The sequence below is a fragment of the Uloborus diversus genome, chromosome 2, assembly GCF_026930045.1.
Source record: "Uloborus diversus isolate 005 chromosome 2, Udiv.v.3.1, whole genome shotgun sequence".
Lineage (NCBI taxonomy): Eukaryota > Metazoa > Arthropoda > Arachnida > Araneae > Uloboridae > Uloborus > Uloborus diversus.
This window is the reverse complement of record NC_072732.1, coordinates 75,254,400-75,270,277: the sequence shown is the minus strand read 5'-3', so window position 1 is coordinate 75,270,277 and position 15,878 is coordinate 75,254,400. Positions and strand designations below refer to the sequence as shown.

The 15,878-nt window shown below is 32.8% G+C and overlaps 1 protein-coding gene across 1 annotated transcript; it reads right to left on the bottom strand.

Moving 5' to 3' along the window:
- Positions 1 to 4,053: 4,053 nt before the first annotated feature.
- On the bottom strand, positions 4,054 to 14,495 carry LOC129217181 (dixin-A-like). Its single transcript, XM_054851445.1, has 5 exons — positions 14,364 to 14,495; positions 13,308 to 13,421; positions 9,992 to 10,176; positions 7,975 to 8,136; positions 4,054 to 4,276 (listed from the first exon to the last, which is right to left on the bottom strand). Exons 2-5 carry the CDS (start codon positions 13,410 to 13,412, stop codon positions 4,129 to 4,131), a joined length of 600 nt encoding a protein of 199 aa, XP_054707420.1. The 5' UTR covers positions 13,413 to 13,421; positions 14,364 to 14,495; the 3' UTR covers positions 4,054 to 4,128.
- Between the last annotated feature and the right edge of the window lie 1,383 nt (positions 14,496 to 15,878).

The following is a 15,878-nucleotide window of genomic DNA, read 5'->3' as shown; positions in this document are numbered from 1 at the left end:
AAATTTCCAGCAGAAGAATGGGTTTGGAAATATATTTCAAAAAACAGACTGATTCCTAAGATCATGACAATTACCTCTGCTCCAAGTGAAATTCTCCTACTCATATCTTGCAACTGTAAAACATTGTGTTACAAACTGTAGCTGTCGTGAAACTGGGTTCGATTGTACGTCTATGTGTGAACACTGTAGTGGAATGCAGTGTAACAATATTTCGGACCAAGCTAACAGTTAGATGACCATTTATAAAAAAAAAATTGTAGTTAAAATAACTTGAAGACTTTTTTTTTTGTTGTTGTTGAATGCAACCTGTTTTTCAGAAACCAGTTGCAACATAGTCTTCGAATTGTAACATTTCGCAAAACAACGGTTCACACTGATCAGTTTCATGGCCCGGATGTGACCCGTGGCCCGTAGGTTGGACATCACCGGTTTATAATATTGTAAGAAGTGAAATAAAAAAATTGAATACTCCGGTATCATCATTAGTTTTCAAGCTGTAAGCATATAATCATAATACCGCTCTTGCAATGTTTCGTACGGGGCTTGGGAAGGGGGGGAAGCAATAGGGTTAGGGACTTTCTGTTTCTTTTAGTGTATACTTTGTAGACTAAAATCTTGAAAAAAAAAAAACATGGCTTTCCCCTATTTGGTTGGGACACGAAAAGCGTATAATCATAGTACTGCTCTTGCAATGTTTCGAAAGGGGGGAGGGGGGAAAGAAGAGTGGGGGTCGGTACTTTGTCTTATTTTAGCGTATACTTTTTGTACTAACATCTTGAATAACATCCGCTTTCCCCAAATTAGTTGGCGACATGAAAAGCGCATAGTCATAGTACTGCTCTTGCAATGTTTCAGAAGGGGTGGGGAGGAAAGCAAGAGGGGGGGGGATCGGAACTTTGTACTTTTTTAAAGAATACATTACGTACTAACATCCTGCCAAAATTCAGCTTTCCCTTAATTAGTTGCGACACGAAAAACGTGCAATCATAGTACTGTTCTTGCTGTGCTTCGGAGGAGGTGGGGGGGGGGGGGGGGAGAAAGAATGGTGGGGGTCGGGAATTTGTACTTTTTTAAAGAATACATTATGTACTAACATCCTGCCAAAACTCAGCTTTCTCTTAAGTAGTTGCAACACGAAATGCGTATAATCATAGTAATGCTCTGGCAATGTTTTGGAGGGGGTGGGGTGGGGGGGGGGGGGGGGAAGCAAAAAGGGTAGGGATCAGGACTTTGTATTTTTTTAGTATATACTTAATGTATTAACAACCTGCAAAAATTTAACTTTCCCTAAATTTGTTGCGACCCGAAACCTTTATTGACTGGGCTAATAGGGTGGGCAACCATTCACAGCATAATAACAAAATCAGAAAAAGAAAGGAAAAGGACAGGAGAGAGAAAGTACATCCATGTTCGAGCAGGGATTCGAACCTAGGACCTTTCTATCGCAGTCAGACTCCTTTGACCACTAGTCAAGGCGGGTGGCCACATTTATATTCTCAGTATTTATTGCCTTGAGAACTGAGAGAAAGTTTTTTGTAAGTTATTGAAACGTTGTATGCCCTACACTAGGTTTCTGAAATTCAAAACAGTGTTAGTAATTTAAGTTCCGAAGGTTTAGTTACCGAAATCATTTAGCATAACCTATTGCTATCAATCCATTTTGGATTATATGACATGCTGGGTTGAGATTCTAAGAACTTTTATCTAAATTTCAGACTTCTCTTTCCTTAACTTTTCAAAAAAACTTTCAGACTTTAGATCCTTTAAAATATTTTGACTTTTGCCTTTCTTTCAATTTTTGAAAACCTGAAAATGCCCTGTCCAGAGGCTTTGCCAAGGTTGTTTTCTAAATTTCACCCATCTTAAGTGCAAGCAATTCATTTCAAAAAAGCTGAAAAGCTGATGCTATGTATGTTGATTGATCTTGAGTTATTAGTTATTTGTTGTTAGATATTTTAACAAAATTTATGTTTATCTTCAGAAGTATTCTGTATCATTTAATTTACTCTAAAAAAGTACCTTGTTACACATACCTGAACATATTTTATTACTTTTAGTTTTAAATACATTTTCTTCCATTTAGTTCATATCACACTACCTCTATACCTGTACATAAGTGAAATTGTCTCCTTTCGGCCAATTGATGGTTTTAAGTTTAAGCACTGAGTAAAAGAGCATGTGTGCAAAACCTCTTTACTTGCTTTGCCTTGAGCCGTTTCAAAAAGCTAGATTTTTTTTTTGTAGAATTGTATACAGTCAATTCGCAATACCTCGAATGTAAAGCGACCAACGAAAAACTTCGACTTAATGCTAGTTTCAGTTATTGAAATTTTAATATTAAAAACCATCGAATACTTTAATTAATAAGTACATATTACAGACAAAATTACAGAACTTCAAAGGTTTTAAGCACAATATGCACAGTTTAATCAAATATATTGAAAGAAAAAAATCAAAAGCATGATTTTGATTTCAATACTGCTAGAACCACTTGAATAGAGCTAATTCTACTTTAGGAAAGGTGCACATATTCATTCGTTTCAAGTTCCGATTCCTGTATTCTACCCCTTAAGTAGTTTCTCTTTTTCTTTTTTATATCATTGACAGAGTATACTTGCTTAGACATCTTTAATAGTAAAGAAAACTCTCTCCGTCTCTCTGGAACTTATCAGCAAATGATCAAACTAACGAACGAAGGGGAACGCATCTTAAGTTAGGTCAGCCTTTGAATAAAGGTACAATCAGTTGACTTCACAGTTTAAAAGCAAATTCTTAGTCCAGCAACACCTCAAAGCGTAAACAGTACGGTAGAACAAAAGAAAACAATCTAACTCATTTCCACATGTGTAACTCCTTTAGCACACATTGGCTCAGCAGGTGCTCTTCTTCCTTTAAAGGTATATTGTGCAGGAATCGTGTGTGAAGGTGAAACAATAATTCTCTTATAGTCACATCTTCCTTTCTTTTGTTTTTCGTTCTTTCGAAGTAAATTTCGAGTAATCTTGAAAAAACTTTCAGTTAAAGGAAGTTAATTTTAAGTTATTGAGAATAATTACAGTGGCGGTAAGACAAATTGCATCACCCGCGCCGCAAAGGAGAGGAATATCATCCTGACTGCATTCAACACACAGTCAAGCATCCCGTATCCCAGATGATTTGGGGATGTATTTTTGATCAAGGAGTTGGTGGGCTTCACTTTGTGCAAGGAACAGTAAACGCTCAGGTGATATTGGCATTTTGGGGGAGAAATTGCTTCCTTACTATCCAGGATCACTTTACTTCAGTTCCAAATGTCATTTTCCAAGATGATTCTGCTCTGTGCCATAGGGCAAAACTGGTAAGTAACAATTTAAGAACCTTTATCCTGACATTAGACTTAAATTGACGTGGGGTTAAGTAACTTTTTTCTCTAAACTCACCCGCAGGTTCAGAAATGAAAAAATGAGCATGGGGTTAGCAGTTTGCCTTGACCCAGAAACAGCCTCGATCTATGTAAACAGTTATTGGATTCCTGCTGTCAAATGTTTATTTCATAAGTTTTGCAGAATTTCACATACATTCATCGTTAATCGGTCGACCAAAACTTCTCACATAATCCCATTGTTGTGAAAATGCGAGGGTGATGCAATTTTTTTTACCAGCACTGTAGCATGCAATTAAAGACAAAGGGCTCAGGACTTAAACTTCGATAAAACTTTGATAAAAACTTCGAGTTATCACGAATTGACCGTATTTTTCTTTTACATTCATCTACTGGCTGGGGTTGAGTTTATCAGAGCTGACTGTTCCAAGTAAAATCACATTTTAATTTTTTAAAGCAAGGTCAGTTTCATGCAAAGTGTTTACTTCTTAATGTTTATGACGGTTAAGGGACTGACGCTTTATTAATTTTTTTTTGGAATTAATTATTTTTGTTTAGTTAATTTTGAGTCATTAATAAATTAGGTAATAAATGTAAATGAAAGAATCTGTTTAAAAAAAATGTGAAATTTCAAGTTTGAAAACATTATGTAGCAATGGGAAATAATTTATGGGAAATAATTAATGACATCATTAACAATAATAAATATCTTTAATAACAATCTTAGATAATTAAAATGAATATTAACATTTCAATTAGTTTCTACATTATATTAAAAACAGCTTCCAGTCCTCTACTTCTTCTACTAAAGCAAATATTTTTCCATCCCAAAGTGGAACATATTCATCATCATTTGTGATTTCTTCAAATACTATTTGTGTTCCAAATTCATTATTATATTTTTTAAAAAAGTACCTGAAAAGAAATGATCTTTAATATCTTAAAATGATTGAGTAAAATCAGTAGTTTCAAAAGGCCTACAGAAATAATGCTAATTAAGGTGGTGTATCTAAATTAGTTTGCTGAAACATTTAGTTTTCTCCAACTATGTTAATTGTTTCGGGCAAAATTTGGTGTATTGAAATACTACATTTTAAATTTACAAGTTGCATCCAATTAACATGTGAGCCTCTGCCTCCCCACCTACGGCAGCTAGCACAGCCTGCCTCTGGTGAGTTGGTGTACAACTTTGTTCCTCCGAAGTACTTAAGTACAGTGCCGAAGGTGCTGTACATCAGTGGCTCCACTTTTAAAGGAAAAGGAAGGAAATTCAATTGACAATTTTGGTACGTAAATTACATTTCTTCAAAGGAAAAGATGAAAAAATCTTTGCATCAAAAAACGCATTGCCTGCGTCCATACATTAATTAATGAATAGTGCATTAATTTTCAGCTTTGCGCAGCTCTAGAATTATTCCATTCTGTCCGTGCACACCTTGTAACTTAACCATTAACTCGAACTATTCATTAACTTTCGCTTAAAACAGAAAAAAAGAGAGAAATAGAGCCCGACCTAGTTAAGAAGATCAATGTAGCCTTGAGAAAAGAAGAAACCTTCGGCGGAAATTGGTATTTTGCCAAAAACGACCTTGAGAATAAATGTTTTGATTAAAATTTCCTTTGATTAAAGCTGCAGAAAAAAATCGAAACCTTCCTAAACTTGAGCCAGAAAAAATTACGATTCTATCGATACCTGGTTCGATCCTCAATACTCTGACGTTCGAAAGAAGTTAAAGTGACATAGATAGACAGTTAGATACATACAAAGATACACTAAAGTTTTTAATATAAACTATTTTACAAGGCTTTGGATATCTCAAAGTTATCTCCTTCGAAATTTTCCTTGTTTGTTTCTTATTTCTTTCCTTTATCAGGAGTAATTGTGTTCTTAGTTCAAAAAAATGTAGAAATCCATCATAGTTAAATCTTAATATTGTTACATATTTTATCAAATAGAGATCTGTATAAATCAAAAGTATTGAAAGCTTCCTTACATGAATTTTTTACAAATGAATAAAACATGATGTGTCTCTTTGTTTGTATTTTGTTTATAAAAATGGCTGCTTGACCAATTTTCATGAAATTTGGCACAAAAATCAGCTTAGGGGAGACAAGGGAAGGGGTAGTGTATCTCAAAGCACTCCCTCCCTAAATTCGTCTTGTCTATTTTTTTTCTTTTTCAATTCCAACTTGAGCCAACAGCACACACATTCATCCATATGGAGGTACAAAAAAGAAAAACAAAGTTCATTTTAGTGACGACAAAGAGAGCAGCCAAGTACAGTAAACTCTCAATTATCTACGATTGGCTTATCCGCAGGGCAAATTATCTCTGGCCTTTCACACTTTCAAAAAAAAAAAAAAAAATCAGTGATAATAAATTGAATGTAGATAAATGCACACTAAAACTTAAAAAGCATAATATCTTTTTTTAGACATTCCTATTTCTTTCTTCCCGTTCCCTTCCAATGACATCAAACCTTCCGAAGTCACCAAAACCTGACCAAACTGATTTTTAAATCTACACTAAGGTGACTAAACAAGCAATGAGATCTGTCTTGAAAATGTCTCTGCCTTATGCATTTTTGTGTAACCTAGCTCGATCTGTTGCAGTTGATCTGCTTGCACAATTTGCTCGCTTATATGTGTAATCCGTTTGTAATGAACGATCGGATTCTTTTTTAGCTTTCACATGAATTTTTATATACACTGTTATCGTGTTATCGTTTTAGCTACAGTTAACATGTATGCAATTGTTATTGTTCTTTTTATGCAATTGCATGTACTAGCATCACTTTTACCAAATTTGTAGATTATCCATGAATTTGCTTATCTGCAGTTAGCGTTTCGCCTTATTCCGTGGATAATCAAGATTCTACTGTTCATCAACACTGCTGCTATCATTTGTTTGACGTCACATTACTATTGGCATGTATCCAGTAGCATTAAAGACATTACATCTATAGACATTGTTTGGACATCCATTACGGCTGTACTATATAAAAACTTTTGAGCATAGGCAGTGTTGTCTGTTCTGTTGTTAATCATGCAGAAATTCAGCTGCTGTATTGGTGAACTGCAGTTTTGATAATAGCCTCATCAAAAAAGTTCTTAATATGTTGCAAAGCAATCTAGTTTATATTCTAAATCTATGAAAAAGAAAAACACCCTTTATTTCAACAAGAGGAGTGAAGAATGACGCCAAAGCAAGATCTCTAGCCCCAGATACTTCTCTGAAAATTAGAAACTTAAATCTGTCGTCAACTGAGAATCAACTTAAATGGCCAAGGTTTTGGTTTTACAACTTACTGAAATTAATCCTTTTATTCTTTCTAGTTTTTTTTTTTTTTTTTTTTTTTTGAGCATTCACAAATTGCTTATTGTCCTCACTTTGAGCATGTTAAGATAAATGAATACCTTTGTGCTGAGCAGTAAAGTAAGACAAGAAGTTCCGTCTAGAACTAAACGAGCCTACTTTCCCGTATACCCATACTACTTTCTAGTACCTGATCAATATTCTCAAAAACAGCTAAAATCGCAAAATCGCAAATTGTTTCAAACATATTTTTTTAATATCTTAAGCTGATTTCTAGGAATAAAATATGCCTCACTCATATAAAAAAAACGCAAGTAACCGGTGATCAACCGAAAGCGTTCGATGAATCATTGGTTCGTGAACACCGGTTAATAACCGCTGACGTTATTGTTGTCACGTGATTAACCAACCGGTTGCTACCGGTCATGCTCGTCTAGCGTAAGCTTTGAGTTAAAAATAATGATTTAAAAGGGTAGTGAACAAAATTTTGTTGCCTAAGAAATCAAACATATGTCATAGCTGCCAGCGGTTCCGTTCGGGAGATCCTGAATTTCGAAACTTCCTAATGAAGTACATATCTTCCAAATTTTATCCAAAACAACAATTTCCCTAAAAAGGAGTTTTTTCATATCATTACGATTTCGAGAACGATACCGACCGCAAAATCGAAACCCTTTCATACACGAGTGTGAAAACTATGTAAGTCCGATCCCTTTTGAAACATGTTTATTTAATTTTCCTTCTTTTTAACTTATTTATCAAAAAGTGTGGTAAAGCGTTACTGATTTTTCTTTGATATTGCTTAATTTCGCCAGCTTCAAGGAATGTTTGTAATCAATTACAAGTGAAGAGAAACTTATGTCCCTTTTAAAACATTTTTTACAAAACTAAAATTTATACTTCTTTTTCGAACTTCAAAAAGTAAAAATAGTATTCTTAATTTCCGAATGTCTTTCCTTATACTGGCTCAATTTAAGAAATCCTTTCCTATACTTAAAAAAAAAAAACGCTTTTACTCTCTGCCACTTTTCCTATTTTGCGCTTAACTCTCCCAAATTTTCATCCTTCAATGTTAGCAGCTGTGATTTCTTAACCAAAAAATTTTTGTCAATACCTTTTAAATTTATTTCGTTTTAATGAAATATATGATCTGTCACGTACGAGACAAAATAGTGGTCTTTTCCTGGAATGGCCATACAATAGTTGCATTGTACAATTACCCAATTGCATAAACTTTATTTAATTTAATAAGCATAAAGAAACTGCAAAAGATAAGCTGATTAAATAATACATTTACCTGAAACAACCTTTTCTATTGAACAAATTTTTGAATTGCTGCAGAGTAATATTCTTTCCATGAACTTTCGTAATATAAGGTACAGGATTTCCAGCAAAGCAATATCCAACAATAGTCGTCTCATTTAAGTTAAATTCCTCTTTCTTCCACAGCTCAGGGTGTCTGTTGGGATACATCAAACTAAACTTTAGAGGAAGTTAAAAAAATTAGCATATTTATACTAGCAGAAGTGTATGCATAAATGCTTAATCTATACTAAGTACGCAAAGCCAATGAGTGGTACTCAAAATATGGGTCGGGACTTCATAACTACTTAGGGGTAGCAAGGTGAAGAAATAGGGTGTTATCTATGGGTAGTGGAAATGTACTGGATTTTTTTTGCATACTGGAATTAAACTTAGATTTTTATTGAAATACTGGAAGAATGTTAAAAAAAAATATGATTCTAATGTTCAGCATTGATGTTAACAGAGAGGTAAAATAAATTGTTGTTTATAACTAACCCAGCCTGTGATCAACATTTTATTTTTTTTTCATGTAAATAAAAAGATATTTTTAGCAAACAAATAATACATTATAAATAATCATTTGTCTCAGAAAGGAATTACCAAAATTAAAGAATATTTTATTAAGTTTTTCATATTTCGATTCAAGTTTAATTTCTAAACAAAATTCCTTACAATATTTTGTTGGCCGCCCAAACCTCCTCGTTGTGCCCCTGACTCTTTCAACAATCAATGTTAGAGGATATCATTTATTTGTTTTCTCACAATTAATGTTTCTCTCTCATTCTGTCTCTTCTCTCTCCATCCCCTCTCTCTCTCTCTATATATATATATATACATATATACAGTAGCGTATGCAAAGGATGTTTGGAGTCACCCCCCCTCCTCACTTTAGACTTCGACTTTATCTCAAAAATTTATAGATTATCCAAAGTTTATTATCATTTAAACATTTTTTAGTTCTATTTCATCAATAAAAGGAAGTTCCACTGAGCCGGATTGGTGGGGGGGGGGGGGGGGGGGGGGGGGAGGTACAGGGGACATTTATCCCTGGTGAGAGCACCGCTATGGAGTAGCTAAACGACTAACACAGTTGTTTATTTTTCATTCTGTTTAAATAAAAATAAAATTACAAAAACCAATTTTTAGTTCCCATTTTCGGAAATTTTCTGGGAAAATTTCTCCCAAACTTTTTCTCCTATTAACAGCTTTTTATTAATTAGCTTTACGTACAAGCGTAAAAAAATGAATTTCAATCTGCGCCCCGATTAAAATAATTGTTAAAAAATATTAAACTTTGTCAAATTATTTAAAAAATGGTTAAATGCTATGTTCTTAAGCATGGTCTTTCAAAAGAAAAAAAAAAAATTCTTTTAAAATTTCGGAAGCAACCGCATTATTTTTTCAATTGTTTCGTGATTTTTATTAATTCTTTTTGGAGGAGTTTATCCATTTGTTAATTAACTAGCGGTACCCACACGGCGTTGCCCGTAGTAGAAAATTGAAAGATCATTTGGTTCGCCTGTATAATTACAAATACTGGATGATGACTTTCTCGGCAATTAGGTATGTTCATTTGTTCGCCCATGTTACGGTTCCACGTTATGATAATTCCGTGATTTACTGTTCCACGTTATGATTATTTGCTGGGTAAAATGTTCTTGAAATTAGAATAAAAACAGAACAAAATCGAATTTTCGAAAAATCGCTTCGAGGTGCACAACCCCATGCTACAAACTAACTTTGTGCCAAATTTCATGAAAATCGGCCGAACAGTTTAGGCGCTATGCTTGTCACAGAGATCCAGACAGACAGACAGAGATCCAGACAGACTTTCAGCTTTATTATTAGTAAAGATTTCTTGATCTGAGAGTTTATCAATTATGAATTCAGATAAAATATTTTAGTAAGCAGAAATTGGATGCATTCTTTACTTATATTTTGATAACTTTCACGAGGAATATTACAAGTATATATCTGCACTTAAAAAATAGAAAAAAAAAATATATTACCTTGAAGTGGCTTCATGTATTGTTGGCAAACGATTATGAAAAGCTACTTTTTGGCTTAATTTATGATGTTTTCCTCTAATTGGTTTTCTTTTATTACTTCTACAGTTTTGCAGTTCAGATGTACTCGTATGTATTTTCTTCTTGGCGTGAGTCGAAAGTTTTGATTGTTGTTTCTGACGAAAAATCTGCAAATGAAAAAAAAAAAAAAAAAAAAAAAAAAGCATTAGTTAGAAATTTAGGGTCGTTGTTGAACAAAATTGAAATCCTTCAACAGATTTTGGTACAAAAATCATTGAAGTGATGATTTGTTTCTAAAATTTGCTATACACCAAGTTAATGAAAATTTGAGAAAGCAAGAACTGTATTTCGCAGTACTTTTAGTTCCCCCCCTGTAAAATTGAAAAGATAGAGAGAGATAAAAACGGGAAAAGTTTATTGTATCGCAAAAAAAGAATATATATATATATATATATATATATATATATATATATATATATATATAATATATATATATATATATATATATATATATATAACGAAACACTATCATATATTGTATTTATAATCTGGACAAGTCAACCAAAATGAACTTCACTACTCAGTTCAATAGGCGCCACAGGCTGCTCTATGATACTGGTAGACAACACATTTGATAGCAATAGTATAAGGATTGGACAAGAAAGAAAAATTCTTTTACAAGAAGGAAAAAATGAAAAAATCCCAAAATACCCTGGAGCCTCATCAGGGGGTACTTCCCAATGTTGAGGAGTACCCCCCTGATGTCTTGTAAAAGAATTTTTCTTTCTTGTTCAATCCTTATATTGCTATCAATTATATATATATATATATATATATATATATATATATATATATATATATATATATATATATATATATATATATATATATATATATATATATATATATATATAATATATATATATATATATCCTCCGTAACACTGACAATGATGATGATTTATTGATGGATTCAGTAACTTTTAAGCGATTTATTTTTCACGTAAAAGAGGTACAAGAGATGTGTTTTTCTTACAAATGACTTTTAAGACGCATCGGAAAAAAAAAAATCTCTTCATTCCACGGTTATTTAGTTACCATACTAATCAGTCACCTAACAGTACATTCCATTCCATCCGTCTCTCTTCATCGAAACGTTCGCTGTAAATGTAGCTTTTTCTTTATGATACCATTTATGCAGGAAAGGCAAGTTTACATCAAAGTCGTTATTGATCATAGGACCGTATTTCTCGGTGTAAAAAAATTTTTTTTTCTTTAAAAATTTATTTTATGAATGGGATGCGTTTTATGTTACCGGACGTGAAAAATATCGTCCTCATCTCAAGGTCAAATGCATTTACTTTTAATTTCCGAGAGTAATCTTGATCTTATATACGAATGAACAAAAAATTGTTAATTCTTCCTTAAAATGTCAAATTACTAACGCCACATCGGGGTGGAAGTGAAGATGGTTTACTATATGAAGGTGATAATGATGATGAACTCGAGGAAAAAAAGAGGATTCTAATTTGGATAGCAAGGAATCAAATTAGAAAGAATTGCTTCTGAAGGTTTCAAAAAGAGAATTAGTTGTTAATAATGTCTTTAGAATTTATCAATTTCTTAAAAATATCAGACTTCAGCGTTTTGACCTTCGATATAAATTTTTATTAAATATTTCGGGTGCTACTAAAGATCACGTTTTATTCGAGAATTCTTTTATGCTTATTCGCATGACTATTTTAGTGCTAAACGGTAAGTTACCGCCCTTAAGACAGGGCTAAGGCAGAACAACATGCAATAAATCGACAGCCTGGTTCTGCAACCCAGAGACTGCAGTTTTGTCCTTGTTACTGGCACATCAGTCTTGAATTGACAATAAGCGAGCTTTGTCTCATTGAAGTTGAGAGCGGCAGCAAACTGGTAGCTAAAATAAATTTAGCTAAAATAAATTTAGCTAAAATAAATTTAGCTACTAGCGAGAGTCCCCAGCAATGGCACGGTTCATCTCGTTCATTAAAGGCAAAGCTTGGATAGTAAGCAGTAAGTTACCGCCTTAAAGCCAACTGAGACAGAACTACATGCAATGTACCAACATTCTGGTTATCACATCCAGAGTGCAGTTTCGTCCGTGCACTTTTTTTAGCTGGAATTTACATCTTAATACTTCAGCGTTCTAAAATATTTTGAATTCAATTGACACTTATAAGACACAATTCAATTGACACTCGTGTTCATCATCATTATCACCTTCATATAGTAAACCATCTTCACTTCCACCCCGATGTGGCGTTAGTAATTTGACATTTTAAGAAAGAGTTAACAATTATTTGTTCATTCGTATATAAGATCAAGATTACTGTCGGAAATTAAAAGTAAATGCATTTGACCTTGAGAAGAGGACGATATTTTTCACGTCCGGTAACATAAAACGCATCCCATTCATAAAATAAATTTTTAAAGAATTTTTTTTTTTTTTTTTTTTTTACATCGAGAAATACGTCCTATGATCAATAACGACTTCGATGTAAACTTGCCTTTCCTGCATAAAGGGTATCATAAAGAAAAAGCTACATTTGCAGCGAACGTTTCGATGAAGAGAGACGGATGGAATGGAATGTAACTGTTAGGTGAATGATTAGTATGGTAAATACTAGAAAATAAGCCTAGAAAATAACTAGAAATAAATAGTAATAATAAATAATGTAAGGAATAAATAAAATAAGAAACTAAAAAATAATAATAAGCAAAGAAACCCGTCAAGGTATGCCGGGTTATAATGCGTCTACATTTGAACGAAGCAATTGTCTGTTTGGTGATATTTTGATAGTTGCAATTTTTACCCTAACTCAAGTGGATTAGCCTTAAACTTCAGTAGATAGCGTTCATTAATGACCACTTTTTCGTTTCTTCATTCTCTGAAAAATAACCTTTTTAGTAAAACAGCTAAGATACCGGATCTAGTTTAGCCTTGTCAAAATAAAGCTTCTCCCTGCATATCAAACATTACCAAAAAATATTACAAATTATCATGCTGTAGTGCGAGTATCATTGTTGGTGACGTGGTGAGCGTTACTCGATCAATGAATTTCCTAGTACATGTTTGAGGATTCTCTATAAGATACAGTTATACTGAAGCATTTGCAAATTTTTAAAATAAATTAAATTTTATAAACAATGAATATGAATGAAGAGAAAAATATTCCTACGCATCGAATTGCAAAAAGTATAATGGGTGCAAGTGAGTAAAACTTAATAATTTATATTAGTGCTTGGTAAATATTTTTACTTTAACTTACTCTAAATTCTTCCAAGAACTCGGATAGCGCCTCTCGTACTTCTTGATCCCTTTTCAACCTGTTGAGTTTTTCAACAAGAATAGAAATAAAAGAATTTTCTTGCATTTCTCATACCTAAAGAGAAATCGAGGGAAAGAAAGATTAATTCTATTTAAAAATGACTTTAACACTAAATTCAAAGTTTGGAAATGAACAATGTGTGCTTCAATGTTTCTGATTTCATAAAAAAATTTGAATCTAAAAATAAATATAATAAATACTCAGTAAACAAAATTAACAAGAACAAAAATGTTTTAAACTAATATATATATATATATATATATATATATATAGCAGAATAAGCCTAGGGAGAAAAAGAACCTGATATTTATTTAAAAAAAATGAGTTTGTGGGAAAAGGATGCAAACGTAACAAATAAGAGCGTTTGGGATATTATTATTCTATAAGAAGTTCGAAAAAGAAAAAAAAAACTATCAAGTATTTAAAATTTTTATAGTGTGCCAACTGTTTTTATTTCAGTGCAGTTATAATTTTTAACCAAGAAACAAAGCAGGAAATAGGAAAGAATAATTTTCCCATGACCTTGCATTCCATGCTTGCAAATGTGTTTTCACCTTTAAAACAGAACGCTTTTTTAAGTGCAAAAAAACTTTAAAGGTTTAAAAGCACTTTAAAAGTTTAAAAACACTTCAACTTTAACACTATTGCTAAGTTACAAGAATCGAGCGTATCAAGGATTCTTTTCATATAGGTATCGAGTTCAATTGAAAAATTCTTAATTAGTGTGTAGTATTACTTCGCTTAAAAATAACATGTTTTAAGTTGTTTCAAGATGCGCTAAACCAATAACAATCGAAATTCAAGCAATTCCATCATACCACATGTTTTAATTGAGCAGATGATGTTGAAATCTAAGAAATTTCGTTTGTTTACATTCTGTTTGAGTAATCGATAATCCTCGAAGGCAGTGCTCGTGAAGGCTTGAATGGCAAACCATGGCAATGAGAATTCCATCAACCATTATTCTTAAATTCAAAAATAAAACTCTAAACTTACCCTTAAGCTGTCAAAGATCAAGAAAAGAATGTTCGGTGGTGATTCATTCTTTCAAAAAGATGTTTCGTTCAGCAGGGGAGCTGAGATCAAACCGCCATTTTTCACGCACCACTCTTCGTTGACAGAAGTTGGGGAGAATTTCAGGTGGAAATCGATAGATCGTGGAAGCAGCCGGCTGTCGTATTGCACGACTCAATACCACCCTATACCCCCCTCCCTAATTCCGCGCCTCTTCCATCACAATGTCTGCGTTTGAAATATGACGTATTCATCACGCAATCGAAAGCTAAATTATTTCTTCAAGAAGTGGGATGGCGTGTAGCAATTTATTCTGGTTCAAAGAAGCTGCGATTTATCATGTTCTTACATTTTAATGTCAAATAACACACGATTTACAAACTCATTAAAAGAACAAAGTTGCTTTTGATTGACTTATTTTGTTGATTCTTTTAAAGCTGACTTTATTGTGATATGACTTTAATCTGTTTTAACTATTTGACACTGGATATTAAATTTTCGCTCTCTCTGTTTAACAATATTTAATTTGAGGACGATCGCAATACGATATTTTGCTGTCACAGACCCTACACTGTAAAAAAAATCCTTTATAAGAACGTCAATATTTCTGTGTTACTATGATTTTTGAGAACAGAAAGAAATAAGAAAAAAAAAAAAAAAAGAAAAAACCTGTTGCAAAGACTATAACTATATCTATCCCCTACTCTCCATATAAATATACAGCTTTCAAATATGAAAAAACGGCCGAAAGTAACGTTTTCCAAATTCATTTTAAAATTCGTGGACTTCAAGTTCAGTAGTATTATGCTTCGTTACTAAAGCATTTTAGCTTTGATTTTCTTTAAATTGGAAATCCTAAAATGTGCTAGTTAGCCTTGAACCTTGGAACAAATTTCATCTTGTGCTTACAAAAGGGTTCTTTTGAAGAATAACATAAGATGTTAAGGAGTACGATTTTTTCCTAGCCATACATCGCTTGTTTCGAAGAAGAGTTCCACAATACGAAATTTTTAATTTTCTTTTTTTTTCCGCTTAAAGGCCTTCAAAGGACGTTATCTTCTTCGGGAAATAATGAGATTTTTTATTCTAACATTAACCACTGGAAAACTTACCTTTCTTAATGAAAATTGCCTGAAGAGTTCAACTTCAAACGCTTCTCCTGTAAAATTTCATTTTTTCGTATTGTGGGCACTCTTCTTCCAAATGAGAGCTATGGTATCTTTAAAAGCTTTTTGGAAAAAAAATAAAAGTAATTTGAAATATTAATTATAGTAAAAGTTTATATTGAGACACTCCGAGGTTCACACCCCTTTATTCCAAAGTAATTGAGAATCTAATTTCAATGCTGTTGGTGTTTGCAACCTCCTGAATATCATACTGCTAGTGTGCACACACTCACACACAAAAGCATTTTGGCGAACTTTTTTTAAAAATAAAGGTATATATTTTTGTTATTTTAAAAACTCATGGCAACACTTTGATATTTATTTTAATAAC

What these genes read in the sequence shown, in the direction of transcription:
- LOC129217181 (XM_054851445.1), bottom strand. Translation starts at nt 13,412, where the DNA reads ATGCAAGAAAATTCTTTTATTTCTATTCTTGTTGAAAAACTCAACAGG. An exon ending in ATACATGAAGCCACTTCAAG is followed by an intron (nt 8,137 to 9,991) that starts GTAATATATTTT and finishes GTATCCCAACAG; the next exon opens with ACACCCTGAGCTGTGGAAGA. An exon ending in AATAGAAAAGGTTGTTTCAG is followed by an intron (nt 4,277 to 7,974) that starts GTAAATGTATTA and finishes ATTTCTTTTCAG; the next exon opens with GTACTTTTTTAAAAAATATA.